The sequence below is a fragment of the Artemia sp. Qi Xiang Cuo genome, chromosome 13 (assembly GCF_049724085.1).
Source record: "Artemia sp. Qi Xiang Cuo chromosome 13, ASM4972408v1, whole genome shotgun sequence".
Taxonomy (NCBI): domain Eukaryota; kingdom Metazoa; phylum Arthropoda; class Branchiopoda; order Anostraca; family Artemiidae; genus Artemia; species Artemia sp. Qi Xiang Cuo.
The window spans coordinates 26837314-26856469 of record NC_142806.1 but is presented as its reverse complement, the minus strand read 5'-3'; the positions used below and the strand labels follow the sequence as shown (position 1 = coordinate 26856469).

Here is a 19156-nt window from a genome sequence, read left to right as displayed (position 1 = left end):
AAAAGGATGCGAGCCTTCTGAATTTACAATTATATTAACCCCTTTTCAAGTTCTTAGGTAAAATATTCCAATAAAACATTAGAAGTCTCAAGAGCATAACTTATTATTTCTTCTCTGAGGGTTTTTGTGGAGTGTCCTCCTCGAAAATATGTTTTCTGTCTAGAAATCAACTACACTGAACAAAATGGCTATCTCATAATTTTTATTGGATGTGTTTGGGGAAAAGGTGGGCGTGAGAGGGGGTTAGTTGCCTTTAAATCACTTTCGACTATTAAAAAGGGTACTAGTCCTTTGAATTTAAAATCGAATGAGCCCTTTTTCAAGTTTCTACGACATAGATTTCAATAAAAACCTTATATGCCCCCTGGGCATAACTTATAATCATTGCCCTGAGGGTTGTGGGGGAGTGTCCTCCTCAAAAATATATTTTCTATCTGGAAATCAACTACGCTGAACAAATGGCTATCTCATAATTTTTATTGGATGTGTTTGGGGAAAATGTGGGCGTGAGAGGGGGGTTAGTTGCCTTTAAATCACTTTCGACTATTAAAAAGTGCACTAGCCCTTTGAATTTCCGGTCGAATGAACTTTTATTAAAGTTTCTACGACAACGCCTTCTTTAAAAACCTTATATACCCCCAGGGCATAACTTAAAGCCCTTGCCCTGAGGGATGTGGGGGAGTGTCCTCCTCAAAAACATATTTTTTTATCTGGAAATAAAGTACTCTGAACAAAGTGGCTATCTCAAAATTTTGATTAGATGTGTTTGGGGGAATGATGGGCGTGGGGGGGGGGGCTATCTGCCCTCCAATCACTTTCGACTATTGAAAAGGGCACTAGCCCATCAAATTTTCAATGGAATTAGCCTGTATTTAATTTTCTACGACAACACTTTCTATAAAAAACATTAGATGACCCCACTGTATATCTTAAAACCCTTGCCCTTAGGGTTGTGGGGGAGTTACCTCCTCAGAAACATATTTTCTATCTGGAAATAAAGTACGCTGAACAAAATGGCTATATCGAAATTTTGATTGGATGTGTTTGGGGGAATGATGGGCGTGGGGAGGTGCTAGTTGCTCTCAAATCACTTTCGACTATTAAAAAGGGCACTAGCCCTTTGAATTTCCAATCGAATGAGTCTGTTATGAAGTTGCTACGACAATGCCTTCTATAAAAACCTTATATGCCCCCAGGGCATAACTTAAAACCCTTGCCCTGAGAGTTTTGGGGGACTGTCCTCCTCAAAAACATATTTTCTATCTGGAAATCAACTACGCTGAACAAAATGGCTATCTTAAAATTTTTCTTGGATGTATATGGGGGAATGATGGGCGTGGGGGGGGGGCGAGTTACCCTCCAATCACTATCGACTATTAAAAGGATACTAGCCCTTTGACTTTCCAATCAAATGAGCCTGTTTTGAAGTTTCTATGACAACGCCTTCCATAAAAACCTTATATGCCCCCATGGCATAACTTAAAACCCTTGCCCTGAGGGCTGTGGGGGAGTGTCCTCCTCAAAAACATATTTTCTATCTCGAAATCAACTACACTGAACAAAATGGCTATCTCAAAATTTTGATTGGATGTATTTGGGGGAATGAAGGCGTCGGGGGGGGGGTAGTTGCCCTCCAATCACTTTCGACTATTAAAAAGTGTACTAGCCCTTTGAATTTCCAGTCTAATGAGCCTGTTTTGAAGTTTCTACGACAACGCCTTGTATAAAAACCTTATATGCCCTCAGGGCATAACTTAAAACCCTTGCCCTGAGGGTAGTGGGGGAGTTTCCTCCTCAAAAACATATTTCTATCTGGAAATCAACTACGCTGAACAAAATGGCAATCCCAAAATGTTGATTGGAGGGTTTTGGGGGTATGATGAGTGTGGGGGGGCTAGTTGCCCTCCAATCGCTTTTGACTATTAAAAAGAGTACTAGCCCTTTGAATTTCGAATCGAATGAGCCTATTTTCAAGTTTCTACGACAACTCCTTCTATAAAAACCTTACACGCCCCAAGGGCATAAATTAAAATCTTTGTCCTAACGGTTGTGGGGGAGTTTCCTCCTCAAAAACATATTTTCTGTCTGGAAATCTACTATGCTGAACAAAATGGCTATCTCAAAATTTTGAATGGATGTATTTGGGGGAATGATGGGCGTCGGGGGGGGGGGGGGGCTAGTTGCCCTCCAATCAGTTTTGACTATTAAGAAGGGTACTAGCCCTTTGAATTTCCATTCTAATGAGCCTGTTTTGAAGTTTCTACGACAACGCCTTCTATAAAAACGTTATATGCCCCCAGGGCATAACTTAATACCCTTGCCCTGAGGGTTGTGGGGAGTTTCCTCCTCAAAAACATATTTTTATCTGGAAATCAACTACGCTGAACAAAATGGTTATCTAAAAATTTTTATTGGATGTGTTTGGGGGAATGATGGGCGTGGGAGGGGGGCTAGTTACCCTCCAATCACTTTCGACTATTAAAAAGGGCACTAGCCACTCCAATTTCCAATCGAATGAGCCTTTTTCGAATTTTCTACGACAACTCCTTCGATAAGAAGTGCCCGGGTATAAAGAACCAAAAAACAACACATTGTGCCCACATCGTTCTTTACTTAGGCAGCGCTAGCGCGCTGCCTATGATGAATAAGACCAGCGCCCAGCCAGTGACTCGCAAAGTTTCTACCTCATGAATAGGTAGAATATCTTGTAAATAAAAATTGGATTTGAGGAAGACTAAAATCTATTCTATAAATCATATACAACAACTTTCTATATAAACCTTATATGCCCCCAGGGCATAACTTACAACCCTTGCACTGAGGGCTCTGAGGGGGTTATCATCCTAAAAGACGTAGTTTCCAGAACTTTCAACTACGTTGTACAAAATGGATATCTCAAAATTTTGATTGGACATGTTTGGGAAAATGGCGGGCGTGAGAGGGGTGGTAGTTTCCATCCAATTGCTTTCAACTATTAAAAAAGGCAGTAGCCCTTTCAATTTCCAATTGAATGAGCTATTTTGAAGTATAAAGGACAATGCTTTCAATAAAAACTTTATCTGCCCCCAGGGCATAACTGACAACCCTTGCACTGAGGGCTCTGAGGGGGTTATCTTCTTAAAAGACAAAATTTCCAGAACTTTCAACTACGTTGAACAAAATGGATATCTCAAAATTTTTTATTCGATGTGTCTGGGAAAATGGTGGGCGTGAGAGGGGCGTTAGTCGCTATCCAATCACTTTCAACTATTAAAAAAGGCACTAGCCCTTTCAATATCTAATTGAATGAGCCCTTTTGAAGTTTCTACGACAACACTTTCAGTTAAAACCTTGCATGCCCCAAGGGCATAACTAACAACCCTTGCCCTGAGGGTTGTGGGGGGAGGGGTTTTCATCCTTAAAGACCTAATTTCCAAAACTTTCAACTAGGTTGAATAAAAAGGCTATCTAAAAATTTTGATTGGATGTGTTTGGGGAAAAGGTGGACGTGAGAGGGGGGTTAATTGCCCTCAAATCACTTTCGACTATTAAAAAGGGTACTAGTCCTTTGAATTTCAAATCGAATGAGCCCTTTTTCAAGCTTCTACGACAAAGATTTCAATAAAAACCTTATATGCCCCAAGGGCATAACTTAAAATTCTTGCCCTGAGGGTGGTGGGGGATTGTCCTCCTGAAAAATATGTTTTCTATCTGGAAATCAACTACCCTGAACAATATGGCCATCTAAAAATTTTTATTGGATGTCTTTGGGGTAATGATGGGTGTGGGAGGGGGGCCTAGTTGCTCTCCATTCACTTTCGACTATTAAAAAGGGCACTAGCCCTTTGAATTTCCAATCGAATGAACCTGTTTTGAAGTACCTACGACAACGCCTTCTATAAAAACTTTATATGCCCCAGGGCATAACTTAAAACACTTGCCCTGAGGGTTGTGGGGGAGTGTCCTCCTAAAAAAACATATTTTCTATCTGGAAATCAACTACGCTGAACAAAATCGCTATCTCAAAATTTTGATTGGATGTGTTTGGGGGAATGATGGGCGTGGGGGGGGGCTAGTTGCCCTCCAATCACTTTCGACTATTAAAAAGGGCACTAGCCACTCCAATTTCCAATCGAATGAGCCCTTTTCGAAGTTTCTACGACGACTCCTTCGATACGAAGTGCCCGGGTATGGAGAAACCAAAAACATATTGTGGCCACATCGTTCGTTACTTAGGCAGCGCTAGCGCGCTGCCTATGATATATTGAGCAGGGAGGAGTTAGGTCCCCACCGTAATCGATAAACTAGCAAAGTATTTTGTCGCCTCCCTCCACTTACCTCACTCGCTACGGCTGGCAGCTTGGACCCAGGGCCCTTGCATGGCCTTATTCCAATTGAAGACGTGTCACACACAAGTACTTGTCCAATAAAAGGCTCATACTTACTCCCACCATTTACCCGTGCCATTTAAACATTTTTGCCTCTCAATTACTCGGACTATCTGTCTTGGTTTTTTCCTTCAATTAGCCATATCTTGATGTCTACTGCAAAAACTTTTTTTTAATATTGGCCTTCGAGGGGTTATTTATCGAGGAATGTATTAATTGTTATCAAAATTCATTTTATTACGGTTTCGGTTACTATTGGGTCGAGTTGCTCCTTGCTGACAGTTCGTTACCATAACCTGCTTGATTTTTCCTGACGACATGCCGACTTATAAATATGAAAGAAAAACAGAAAAAAGAAGTTTTTTTTTAATTGTATGCTTTGTCCGATTTCTAACAACGATATCTACTAAGCTTCAAAGTTTTTTTTGTTTTTTTTAAGATCTCAAAACAGTTGATAACGCTGCATATTCCACATACAAAAAAGCATGCATGGCCTTGAATTCGACGATGAACGAAGGTTTGACGTCCTAGAAAAATCAGCACTGTCCAAAATGCCTTCTGTAATTCAAATACTCTTCGGAAAGATTCTTGTTTATAGTAATCTCATAGATCCTAAAGGTTTCTGGGAAAGATTCAAAAATCTGGTAGCAGAGGATTTTATTTTGCATGCAAGACCAAATAATTTATCTGAAGATCTTGCAGTAAAGCGTGCTTATCGTATTATTGCATCGAAGTTAAATATGATGGGAATAAAAGGACGAAATTTATGTTTTTGGGTGGAACGATACGGCATGGACAGCATTGAGGCCTACGAACATGACCAAACCTTGGAATTTATAAATTCTAGTGAGTTAGCTGTTACTGGAGATAGTATCTATCGGCTTCTGCAAGGAAAATAGCGTGAAAGTTCTACTTTCCTCAGATTCTTTTTCCTGCATAAGACCTGGGTCAAGCAAAGCTTTAAAATTAGCCCAAGTAGATGTTTTCCTAATTGGCAAAGCACCCATGCTTCCCAAATAGGGCTTAGAAAATATGGATCAGTTGTTGCGGTTACTCGATCAAACAGTGAAACACTCGATTTATCGATAAAAAGTCATCTTTGAAAGAATTTCAAACATATTTTCTTTGAGAAAAATATGCGGGTCGATCCAGAACAGAAAGCATTTGCAAAGTACATCTTCAAACTGGGAAATGAAATCTTCCTAAAACTGACCGTAATGAAATTAAATTACCGGTAGACATAATTTCCACTGGCAATTTAATTGAGGAAGTATTTGGAGAAGATTTGTCTAAACAAAGTTTCGATTTAATGAAGGATCGAGTTATTTTAGCTTTACTCAATAAAGAAGTTGGTAAAATATATGCAAAAATTGTCGATCGCCTTCCAGGAGAATACAAATCGTATAAAAGTTACGATTCTGTAAAAGATAAAGAAAAGGGAGGAAATTAATTTACTCCAGAGTTTCCCAATTCAATTAACACAGCAGATTTACCACAACATGACTTAAAAATAAAGAAAAATACGATACTTATGCTTTTGCGTAACTTAGATATTTCAGAAGGGATGTGTAATGGGACCCATCTTATTGTTAATGAGTTATGTAACAACATAATTAAGGCGAATATACTACAGGGGGAATATAATATAATGTAATATAATTACGGTGTATTGTAATTAGATATATATTATATTTATATTATTACATGTAATATAAATGTAATATAATTACAGGGGGAAAATCAAGAAAAGAAGTCCACATATCCAGAACTCTAGTAGAGGTCAACTTGATTGTACTTTTCAATGACATCAATTTCCAGTTTGACCCGAATTTGCCATGACCATACATAAGTCGCAAGGGCAAACTTTTTAATTTGTTGGCTCCGACCTTAGTATTCCAGTTTTTAATCATGAAATGTTATACCTTGTATTTTCTCGTGTGAAAAGACAACCTAGCTTAAAAGTTCTGCTGCCACCTGAAAATGAAAGAAGAACATATAATGAAGTGTAGAAGGAAGCCCTCACAACTACCAATGAAACGTCTTATTGTTAGGTGATATTTCTTTTTTGATGATCAATGCCTACCATACCTTTGTGAAAAAACAAAGGTTCGGCTATATGTTTTTCATAATGACGAAAGACAAGCCGAGGTACAACAAACCAAACAAATTGAAAATACTAGCGATGATTATTAGGTTTTGGATTTTGACATGGATAAGGTCACGAATGCCTACAATACTTTTGAAAATCAAAAACCTGGACTAGATAAATCGTTGGAAGAAAAAGAAGTTTTTGTTCCTCCACCTGAGCGATTAAAAGAAACAAAGGATCGGCGATATGTCTTTCATAATGACAAAAGACAAGCCAAGGCAAAAGAAGATGTTTTTGTCCCACCACCTGAACAATTAAAAGAAACAAAGGTTTGGCGATATGTGTTTCATAATGACAAAAGACAAGTGGAGGCAAAAGTTAAAGGTCTAAAAAAAACGTAATTTTACAAAGGCACTACTTCTTATTTAAGCTCCATTTGGACTTCTTTATATCAACAAAAGGCTCAAATTGTCTGCGTTTCGAAGACAGGCGTCAGTGAGAGTCCATATATTGAAGCCTGCCACGTGCCGAGTACCGGGACCGGATGGCGAAGCCGCCGGGCTCTCGGTACTATAAATGTATATATACTATCTTTATAAATGAGCAATAATTGTATATTTTTGTTGTTTTTTTTCCAAAAATTACTTCATATTTAATCGGGAAAATTAGTATCTTGGGATATTCTCGTATAAAAAAAGCGATCTAGATAGGTCAGAAGTCTGAGAAAATTCGTTAAGAGCCTTAATTAATGGTTTTTGCAAATAACATCATGCACTGTGTTAGTAAATCATATAAGCATTTCTTATGACATCATATATGACATCAAATATGCATTTTCTCATATGATGTCATGCATAGCATAAATAAGATTGTTAAGTATCCAACACATCAGTTTTTTTTATATAATATAACAGCTGTTGTAAGGCCTAAAAACCGAAAATTTGCACCAGCAATTGCGACAACACCTTTATGGGTAGCTAAAGCAAAGGCCATTGCTAAATTGTCTGAAGCAATCAAAATCCAACAACGTTTCAAAAATGAAAATGAAGAGCAAAGATACGGGCGGTTAGAAAATATGAGAAAACATCAATTAGAGCGTGTCAAAAATGAAAATGAAGAGCTAATACACATGCGGTCAGAAGACATGCGACACCGTGCGCGTGAGCGAGTCAATGAAAATCAACCTGGACAGCGAGAATCGAAACGTGTAAAAATTGGAAATTATAGCGATGATGATTGGGTTTGGGATTTTGACATGGATAAGGCCATAAATGCCTACCATACCTTTTGTTAAAACAAAAGCAAAGGTTTGGCGATATGTATTTCATAATGGCAAAAGACAAGCCGAGGTAAAACTAACCAAACAAATTGAAAATGATAGCAACGATGATTGGGTGTTGGGCTTTGACATGGATAAGGTCATCAATGTCTACTTTACCGTTGAAAATCGAAAATCTGAACTAGATAACTCTTTGGAAAAAAAAGAAGTTGTTGTACCACCACCTGAACAATCAAAAGAAACAAAGGTTTTGTGATACGTCTTGCATAATGACAAAAGACAAGCCGAGGCAAAAGAAGAGGTTTTTGTCCCACCACCTGAACAATTAAAAGAAACAAAGGTGGTCATCAATGCCTACCATAACTTTGAAAATCAAAAACCTGGACTAGATAAATCATTGGAAGAAAAAGAAGTTTTTTTCCCACCATCTGGACAATTGAAAGAAACAACTCTCGGCGATATGTCTGTCATAATGACAAAAGACAAGCCGAGGCAAAAGTTAAAGGTACAACAAAAAAAAACAACGTAATTTTACAAAGCCATTATGCCTACTTCTAATTTAAGGTCTATTTAGACGTCATGACATCATGAAAAGGCTCAAATTGTCTGCGTTTAGAAGACAAGTGACAAAGTGAATCCATAAATAGAAGCCTGCCGAGTGCCTGGGCCCGGACGCGAAGCCGCGGATTCCCGGTACTATATATATATATATATATATATATATATATATATATATATATATATATATATATATATATATATATATATATATATATATATATATATATATATATATATATATATATATATATATATATATATATATATATATATATATATATATATATATATATATATATATATATATATATATATATAACTATCAAGTTTTGACAGCAGATAGTAGTATTGTTGTTGCCGTCGCTTTGGCAGAGCATCTAGTTCCCCCATATATAAAATAAAAATTTTCAAGGAAAAATATTTACAAACAGGTTTGCTTGTTAAGAAACTGTCAACCAATTGTTGGTCGTTTTGCAAGATAGCAGATAAACATTTTTGTTGGCTAAACATAATCTTTACTTTACTTTTGGAATAGCTCTCCTCGGTTTAAATTTTTTTTAGGAAGGGTTTCCTTAGAATAAAGCTTGAAGCTACAAGCTACTTTAAAATGTATTGTTTATTTATTCTAAGTTGCTGATTTGTATGCATCGCAAGAGACATATTTTGAGGCAAGAGTCATTTCAAACATCAATTTATTATACCAACTCTTTCTAGAAGACGCTTAAAAAAGTATGCAATAGCTTGTTTTATGATACAAACAAGATACATGAGTTTTTTCCTCCTTTGAGAAATGGGCCACTCTGAACCCCTTTCAACAAAAATGTACGTTAAAAAGTTGCTACTTCAACTCCTTAATTGCTTGTTGTTGCTTTCTAGGTGAATGAAAAAGTTAAAGCTTTTCGCTTTGGAATTTTGAAATTCTCAGGTGAGTTTAAATATGTTTGTTTGTTTTAACAGCTTTTACAGCTGAAAAAGAGGTTTGGAGTAGAGTTAGGTTGCTAGCTTCTTATTTGTCACAATACCAATTCCACTTGGCCATTCCCGAGTCTTTTCCTCTAGTAAGATACCAACCTTTTCATTTTAACATTAACTTTTCTATTTTATTTAGTTACTTATTTTGAGGGGAAAAGTGAAAAAAGGGCAAACATTTTCTAGGGGCCATCTGTACGCGTTTTGATCTTTTTTAACTGGAAATATTCCGCAGCTGAAAAAGTGCTATTATTTCAACCTTCTGGATTCTCTTGATTATTCCCTTGTCCAAAGGGCATGGGAGGACAAAGATCAGATAATATACCATGTATCCTAAAAGATTTGTATGTAAACAGACACATGACACGACAAATGCTCCATCAAATATTGAATGACTTGTAACAGAATACGACAGTGGTCAAATATGGCTCTGAAGCATGGGCACTCCAAAATTCGATGAAGATTTGCAAGATGTTTTCCAGAGAAATTGCCTACGGATTGTTCTGGGTACCCGGCTGACTGATCATATTTCAAGCAGTAGGCAGTACGAAAAACATGGTTCAATCCCGCCTTCTAGGGGTATAATGAAAGCAAGGTTGAGATGGCTAGGGCACGTTCTGTGGATGAAGGATAACATATTGCCGAAGATTGTCCTTTTCGGCCAACCGTCTATGGCTAAACGAAAAGCAGGTCGTCTTCGTCTGAGGTGGGAGGATGCCATAAAGAAAGATTCCAAGGAAACAGGAACTTTCTGGGATGGTGTAAAGAGGGTCTTTGAATAAACTCGGATGGAGGAGGAGCATGCGTAGCTGTGTTGGTCTCAGGCGGCTTGGTGCTGCGGTGAGTTGTTAGTAGTTAGTAGTAATCTTTTGAAGAATATTTTAGGATAAAAATACTTAGTAAGAAACCATACAGGCTCCAGCCTACCGTGGGTATGCCCACCCAGAGCTGTATCCAAGATTAAAAAAATTTGTTTATATTTATTTTTGTTACGTTTTAGGAAAGAATGAATATTTCGGTGGTGGGGGGTTCAATCCCCCTAACCGCCTGAATACAGCCTTGTGCCCATCCTAAGGTGACGAAAATAAACTATAAATCAAGTCAGAAAATCTTTAACTATAAATATTCAGGAAACCTGAGGTGACACATGACAAACAACATTGCACGCTGTTCTAGGACTATATTCTAAGCTTATGGAAAGGAGAAGGGAGTTCGAATGTGATAAATTTGTTTTACTAAGATTGTAGTTAGATTGAACAGAGACAGAGGATGGAGAAATACCAAGGATCACCGTGGAGTTGACAAAAAACTAAGAATTTGCTTGAAAGAGTATAAAGCAACACTAAACTAAATGACTGCTAGTTGCGAGTGGTTTCAACTCAAGAAAATTTAGGGGGGGGGGGCAAAATTTATGGTCCAACGTCTATTAGCGGGTGGTATTTTTTTTCTATTTTTACTATTAAATACCAAAATTGCAGGTTTCGATGACAAAGGCGCCAAAAAAGATTTTTTTTTTTTAATCTAGGAAGGGTAAACAACGTGCAGGGTAGAGGCCTCCCTTCCCCCTCCCCAGTTCAGGCCACTGTTGGCAACTAATAGTTGCCAAGTGATTATCTTCCTGAATAACGTTTCAAGAAATAAGGAAAAGTTGATATCCGATAGTAGAAATAAGACTGGAGTAAGCAAGGAAAAAGAACTTTCAAAATAAATCCAGGGAAAATTACGAAAGCCGCGCATGTAAACGGCCTGCTTCGAACTTTGGTTAGTAGCAACTGTTCTACCGTTGTAATAATAATAAATTTTCCAAACCAAAAAGGCATAGTTAGTGCTGTGTTTCATCTCTCGCTTACTGCCGTCGCCCCTATTTTTCTCTTTATGTATCCATGTATTAATATGTATGTATTACTAAGTTCATATGTTAATACATATTAAGGGCCTGTAGCAATAGCATTGTTCCCCTTTAGAGATCTTAATGATAAAATTATTTGAAAAAAACTATGTTTTCTAAAGAGTTAAAGAGGCTGAGTTACAAGGTCGAACCTTAAAACGTACAGGGATTAGGAGGCACAGTTGGGGGGCTGCCGCCCCCAAACCCCCGCTTTCGCAGCCTTTAAATAAAAAAAAGTTTTTTAAACTGAAAGTAAGGAGCGACATTAAATCTTAAAACGAACAGAAATTATTCCGTATATGAAAGAGGCTGTGCCCTCCTCAACGCCTCGCTCTTTACGCTAAAGTTTGACTTTCTCACAACTCTTTTTTTAAACAATAAAAACTTTAGCGTAAAGAGCGAGGCGTTGAGGAGGGCACAGCCTTTGAAAGGAGTGATCAGATTGAGCTGAAATTTCGAGGATAAGCTCTCAGGCCCCAGGAAAGATTATCCTTCAAATTTCAGCCCGATCAGACAACGTTAAAGGGGGGTTGTGGTCGGAAAAATTAACATGGGCTAATATAGGAAAACAAGGTTTTTCGTAAATGTAAATTCGGGGGATAATTTTTTCGGTCTGAAAATATCAAAAGGCCCTAACAGGTCCAATTCTGCTTCAAATGAGTCCTCATTCAACCGGATCCGTTGCCAACTGTGGCCTGTAGGCGTGGCTAAGAAAAAAAAAAAGAAATGAAGTTTAAGTGGCTATATTTGGTTTTTTGAAAACAGAAGGAGTGATCGGATTGAGCTGAAATTTCGAGGATAAGCTCCCGGTCCCTAGGAAAGCTTAACTTCTAAATTTCAGCCCTATCGGACACCGTTAAAGGGGGGCTGTGGTGGGAGGGTCCAAACTTCCGGCCCAGTTTACCCCATGAAGATAAAGTCGGAGGAGGATGAAATTTTGCAAGTTTCTTAGTTTGAGCTGGGGCTACAAAATGCGATTACCGCCGTCTCTCTGCGACCTCTAGGACCTGAAATCGCTTAACATTGTGGTGGGTCGCCTCTTTATAGAGGCACAAGTGTGCCTCCTTGATTAGCATTTGCGGTCGCTTCTCGCTCTGCTGTCATCCAGTCAGTCTTACTTTTTTTAAAAGACGAAAAAGGGGTAATTCCAGCGCTACATTAAAACAAATTTCCCCTTACGTCATAATACTCTCTTTTAATACTATTTTGTCCCTGACTAGAACGTTTGGAAAGAAAATATAAAGAAAAACTTTCGGTTTAATTGTAAATCCTCAGATTATGCAGCGTTCCGCACCAAAGAATGCTGCTTTTTCTAGGCTATCCATTCCTAGAGGTGTTATGTAGATGGCAAATATAATGAATATTGTAATTTTAAGTTTTATATATATATATATATATATATATATATATATATATATATATATATATATATATATATATATATATATATATATATATATATATATATATATATATATATATATATATATATATATATATATATTCGAAAGACAAGAAGGTGGATGCAGAAGAAGAATTGGAATAAATGCGATGCTGATTTGCATATGGCCACTGTCTACTCAATTCTTTCTTGCATCAAAGTGCCATTCCACTTACTATGCTCCAGTCTTCCTGAAGCATCTGCCATGATTGATCTCAATACTTATTGCTATCAGATTGTTTATGCCATGAAAGTGGCTGAAGTAACAGCAGTCCCTACTAGGAGTGTCAAGATTGGCACAGAAAAACCGAGAGTCTGTCCAAGTCTGTTGAGCTTCAGACAGCAAAGCAACGCCCAAAAATGTGGCTGAGCATTTGGATTGCATGTGGAAGACCCGAATATGGGATTTTTTTGAGTTGAAATGGAAAACTAAACGGAAATATAAGGCTGAGCTGAAAAAATACCGTATTATCGGACAACATTTCACCGGAAATAAGACATCGAGGCAAAATATAATCCGAACTGATGGAAGTTCACCTAGTTCTTCTCTGACTATGGATGATTGAAATTCTTATTACACATCAGTTTACGGGACTGAAAATCTTGCCATAAGCAAATATTATGAGCAGAAGGTTACTAGCTGGCTTGGACGTTTTTCAGGACAGGATTACGTTGTCGCCATATCGCTAAAACAGGTTAAAACCACCGTAAGAAATGCTCTGTCTAAAGGTAAGAACGGGATAGACGCTGACGGCCTTTCAATAATGTACTTTCAAAACTTACCTGATAGCTTCTATTCTCATCTGCAACGTCTATTCCAGATGTGCGTCACTAGGGGCATTGTTCCCGACAGTTTCCTAAAAGGAATTATAACATCGGTTGCGAAGAAAGGGAAAAATCCCAATGATTGTAAATTTTACAGATTTACAATTATTAGTGTATCGTGCATTTTTTAGTAAAATATTTGAATATGCTATTTTTCTCAAGCTAGACACCGGACTTTTTGGAGATAACGAGCTTGGATTCCAAAAAGTTGTTGGTTGCCCAGAGGCACATAGACTATTAGCAAACGTGCTAATGGATTCAGAGAATCAAATGGAGAGATACAGTAGCAGTAATGCATCTATATATTTGAACCCTACGCCTGAGGCATGGGTATGTGTGTAGTTTAACCGGTACATTGGGTTACCACCGGTCAGTCACCTATTACAATGAACGATACATGGCTTGGCAGACAGGTTTTCTATTGTGACACCCATTTTTTGGAGGTCAAACTCATGGATACATGTTTATTTTTTATTTTTTTTTAAACTGGTATTTTTTTAATGAAGCCCATAGCACTTTGCAGAAACCCGTGAATGTAGGACTGAAAGTCCGTTCATAGTATATCTGAATCCAATTACTAATCAAGTTATTGTGACTGCTATTTTTTGATCTGGTTAAGTGGGTATAATCTGGTTTGGTTCGTTATTGCGAGAGGCTTACTCAATTTACATCTTAGTGTTAACTGGGCGATCTAATTGCGTAGGTACTAAAGCAACATTTGAAGGTGGAGAAAAAAGGGGTAATTAAGGATTGGATAATTTTAACAAGAAATGACTGAAAGGTGTTTTGGAGGAGATGGAATGAATGTGTACTGTATAATACACAAGTGATGATTTGCACAGTGTTGTCAATTTTAGATAGTTTAGAAATAAAAAAATTTAACAAGAAATGGCTGAAAAGTGTTTTGAGGGAGTTGAGTTGGACGAGGGTTGACTTGCACGAGGGTTCAGTTACATGCGGATTCAGTTACACGGGGATTAGTTAAATGGGGTCGAGTAGCACGGAGATTCAGTTGTACGGGGTTGCGGTTATACAGGGGTTCAGTTACATGGGGGATTCAGTTGCACGGGGGGAATCTGCTATAAAAAACACTTCATTCTAAACAAATACGAACATTTTGAAAAGCAGACAAAAAACTGGACACTATAATCAGAATTATTTGATTAACATTTAAAAAGGGGTAATGAGATATGTGATCTGTATAATACACTAGTGATGTTTGATAAGTATTGTCAATTTAAAATAGGATCTAACGTTCCCTTTGTTCCCCCATTTCTGAGGGCAGGGAGGGGTCAATTTTGGAGGGAAAACATCTGCATCAAGGGGAAGGCTCAGAGACCCTTCGTTCCGACATTTCCGAGGGCAGGGGAGGGGGAGAAAGTGATAGTATTCCAAGACAATAATTCAAGCATAATAGAATTTATGCTCCTAGTGGAAGCTCGTAAAGCCCTTCCCCCTCCCCGCGCTAGGATTATTGCCTGGCTCTCCCTCTAAATACAGAAAAGTAATGTGATAGAATTTCGATACAATAAGTCTAGTATAATAGAATTTATGCTCCTAGTGGAAACTCGTAAAACCCTTCCCCCTCTCCCGCACTAGGATTATTGCCTAGCTGTGACAATGGATATTACCTCTAAATACAGAGAATTAAGGTTATAGTATTCCGATATAATAAGTCAAGTATACTAGAATTTATTCTCCTAGTGGAAAATCGTAAAACCCTTCCACCTCACCGCTCTAGGATTATTACCTGGCTCTGTCAATGGATATTACCTCTAAATACAGATAATTAATGTGATAGTATTCCGATACAATAAGACAAGTATAATCGAATTGGTTCTCCTAGTGGAAGCTCATAAAGCCCTACCCACTCCCCACGCGAGGATTATTGCCTAGCTGTGACAATGGATATTACCACTAAATACATAGAATTAAGGTGATAGTAGTCCGATACAAAAAGTCAAGAATACTATACTTTATGCTCCTTCTGGAAGCTCGTAAAACCCTTCCCCCTCCCCGCACGTGGATTATTTCCTTACTGTGACAATGGATATTAACTCTAAATACAGAGAATTAAGGTGATAGTATTCCGATACAATAAGTCAAGTATAATAGAATTTATGCTCCTAGTGGAACCTCGTAAAACCCTTCCCCTCTCCCGCACTAGGATTATTGCCTAGCTGTGACAATGGATATTACCTCTAAATACAGAGAATTAAGGTGATAGTATTCCGATACAATAAGTCAAGTATACTAGAATTTATGCTCCTAGTGGAAGCTCGTAAAACCCTTCCCCTCCCCGCGCTAGGATTATTGCCTAGCTATGACAATGGATATTACCTCTAAATACAGAGAATTAAGGTGATAGTATTCCGATACAATAAGTCAAGTATAATAGAATTGATGCTCCTAGTGGAAGCTCGTAAAACCCTTCCCCCTCACCCGCGCTAGTATTATTGCCTAGATGTGACAATGGATATTACATCTAAATACAGAGAATTAAGGTGATAGTATTCCGATACAATAAGTCAAGTATACTAGAATTTATGCTCCTAGTGGAAGCTCGTAAAACCCTTCCCCTCCCCGCGCTAGGATTATTGCCTAGCTATGACAATGGATATTACCTCTAAATACAGAGAATTAATGTGTTAGTATTCCGATACAATAAGTCAAGTATAATAGAATTAATGCTCTTAGTGGAAGCTCGTAAAACCCTTCCCACTCCCCCCACTAGGATTATTGCCTAGCTGTGACAATGGATATTATCTCTAAATTCAGAGAATTAAGGTGATAGTATTCCGTTACAATAAGTCAAGTATACTAGAATTTATGCTCCTTGTGGAAGCTCTTAAAACCCGTCCCCCTCCCTGCGCTAGGATTATTGCGTAGCTGTGATATTTGATATTACCTCTAAATACATAGAATTAAGGTGATAGTATTCCGATACAATAAGTCAAGTATAATAGAATTTATGCTCCTAGTGGAACCTCGTAAAACCCTTCCCACTCCTCGCGCTAGGATTATTGCCTAGCTGTGACAATGGATATTACCTCTAAATACATAGAATTAAGGTGATAGTATTCCGATACAATAAGTCAAGTATAATAGAATTTATGCTCCTAGTGGAAGCTCGTAAAACCCTTCCCCCTCCCCGCGCTAGGATTATTGCCTAGCTATGACAATGGATATTACCTCTAAATACATAGAATTAAGGTGTTAGTATTCCGATACACTCAGTCAAGTATAATAGAATTGATGCTCCTAGTGCAAGCTCGTAAAACCATGCCCCCTCCCCGCACTAGGAGTAGTGCCTAGCGTTGACAATGGATATTACCTCTAAATAGAGAGAATTAAGGTGGTAGTATTACGATAAAATAAGTCAAGTATAATAGAGTTTATGCTCCTAGTGGAAGCTCGTAAAACCCTTCCACCTCCCCGCGCTAGGATTATTGCCTAGTTGTGACAATGGATATTACCTCTAAATACAGAGAATTAAGGTGATAGTATTCCGATGCAATAAGTCAAGTATAATAGAATTTATGCTCCTAGTGGAACCTCGTAAAACCCTTTCCACTCCCCGCGCTAGGATTATTGCCAAGCTGTGACACGGGATATTACCTATAAATACAGAGAATTAATTTGATATTATTTAGATACAATCAGTAAAGTATAATACAATTTATGCTCCTAGTGTAAGCTCATAAAACCCTTCCCACTACCCGCACTAGGATAATTTCTTAGCTCTGACACAGGATATTACCTCTAAATACATAGAATTAGGGTGGTAGTATTCCGATACAATAAGTCAAGTGTAATAGAATTTATGCTCCTACTGGAAGCTCCTAAGACCCTTCCCACTCCCCGCGCTAGGATTATTGCCTAGCTGTGACATTGGATATTACCTCTAAATACATAGAATTAAGGTGATAGTATTCCGATACAATAAGTCAAGTATACTAGAATTTATGCTCCTAGTGGAAGCTCGTAAAACCCTTCCCCCTGTAAAATCTGAGCTAATAATGGTTTTTGACTGTAAACTCTAGTCTTTTGAAAGAAAATTATGTAAAATACAATTTTCTTGTTCAAATGTGAAACTTAATTCCTTTTTTGGATTGAAAAATAAAAATAAATCCGTAAAATCTTAACTAATAGTTCAATATTTTTTTCATAAAAACAAACCATTTTTTTTTTAACTTTGAAATTTTTCAACTTTATTTATTTTTTTATTTTTATATCTATCTTAAATGTCAAAGTATGCTTAAGGTTCTAACAATTGTGCTCTATGATTGGTCAGAGACACGATATGGCTTTCCCACCGGTATTCTATGACCGCTTATCGTCACTACCTAGTCTACTGCATGTATTAAATCAGTATTTTTTACACAGTGGAACGATAAACACATAAGTCATATCTTTTAAAAAAAGAAAGTGAAGATGGAACATTTTAATAGAGTGTGTTCTCATAACAAGGTTATTGTAGCATTGAATGCCGACAAGGAGAAGTATTTAAACTATGAAACAAGTACAAGTGGTAGCACTATTGGAAATGTATGCATGCAGTGTCATGACAGTAAGGGATTAAATTTCTTTGGGATACCGAAAAAATTCAACTCTTATGATGGTGGTTATGCGAGATTGAGATCTCCAGAGATGATTGCACTCAAAGAGAATGCTAACATAAAAATAATTCTCTATGATAGAGGACAACTCCTTGGTACTGCTGCAAGTAACACTTTACCTACGGATTCATCCAATCATCAGCTTTCGGGTATTAGTATTCAACGGAAGACTAATAAAAGAAAGGCATACTCTGCTACTAATATCGTAAACCATATCTTGTTTACGAGCCGAAACTGTTACCTGTGTAAAAATAATGTGTTAATAGACAGTGAAATTGCAAGAGAAATAAAAATGGCATTGTCAGAAAATATCACTACGGAATATAAAGATGAAACGATGAAGAACAAAGCACCAGCAAACATTACTGGCATTGATCAAACAGTCAATGAATCAAATAATAGCAAAGACGAAAAGCATATTGAGCCTGTTCATGAGACACCAGTAAAAATTGTATATGATTCAAAATGGAATAATGATTATTCTACTGATTACGAACTAAGAGACGACAATAACTACAATATCAAGAGAGAACATGGTGAACTATTTTATGGAACAGATTCAAAATGTCCAAAGTTAATCATTGATATTAATAATGTATCATAGTATATTTTTGTAATAATATTCAACATAGCATTATTTCATTAAAAATATTACATTGTTACGAGTTCATTATTTTTTAGAGTAAGCTAGCGTATCAAGCGTTTAGAATGTATATTAAAACTTCGGAGATGTAGGAAAAGGAATTTGCGTACATCTATTGTCAGACATCCTATTTCCTTAAAACCTGAGCTATTAAGGGTTTTTGATCCTAAACTCTAGTTTTTTATGTAAGAAAATTATTGAAATACAATTCTCTGGTTCAAGTGCGGAATTTAAGTCTATTTTTGGATCGAAAAATAAAACTATTTCCGTAAAATCTGAGCTAATAAGGCTTTTTCAATCGTAAACTCTAGTTTCTTGTAAGAAAATTATGTAAAATACATTTTTGTACGTATCTTAAAATGACAAAATATCATTCTTGAATTCACCTCTTGGATACACAATACAGAAATTATAAAAAAAATTGTAATACTTCCCCCAAACTCAAATTTTCCAAAATTCTACTATAGAAGCTTTT

General features: G+C 37.2%; 1 protein-coding gene across 6 annotated transcripts in view; it reads left to right on the top strand.

The window, feature by feature from the left end:
• The window catches only part of tun (N-terminal glutamine amidase tungus), a 402893-nt gene that overhangs the window by 365168 nt on the left and 18569 nt on the right, over window positions 1–19156 (top strand). The window contains exon 6 of one of the 6 annotated variants that reach the window (XM_089098729.1): window positions 9173–9221. The exons of the other annotated variants lie outside the window; for them this stretch is intronic. Within the exon in view, the coding sequence (XP_088954855.1) occupies window positions 9173–9180 (8 nt within the window). The 3' untranslated portion in view covers window positions 9181–9221. The remainder of the gene's footprint in view (window positions 1–9172; window positions 9222–19156) is intronic. 6 annotated transcript variants of the gene reach the window in all.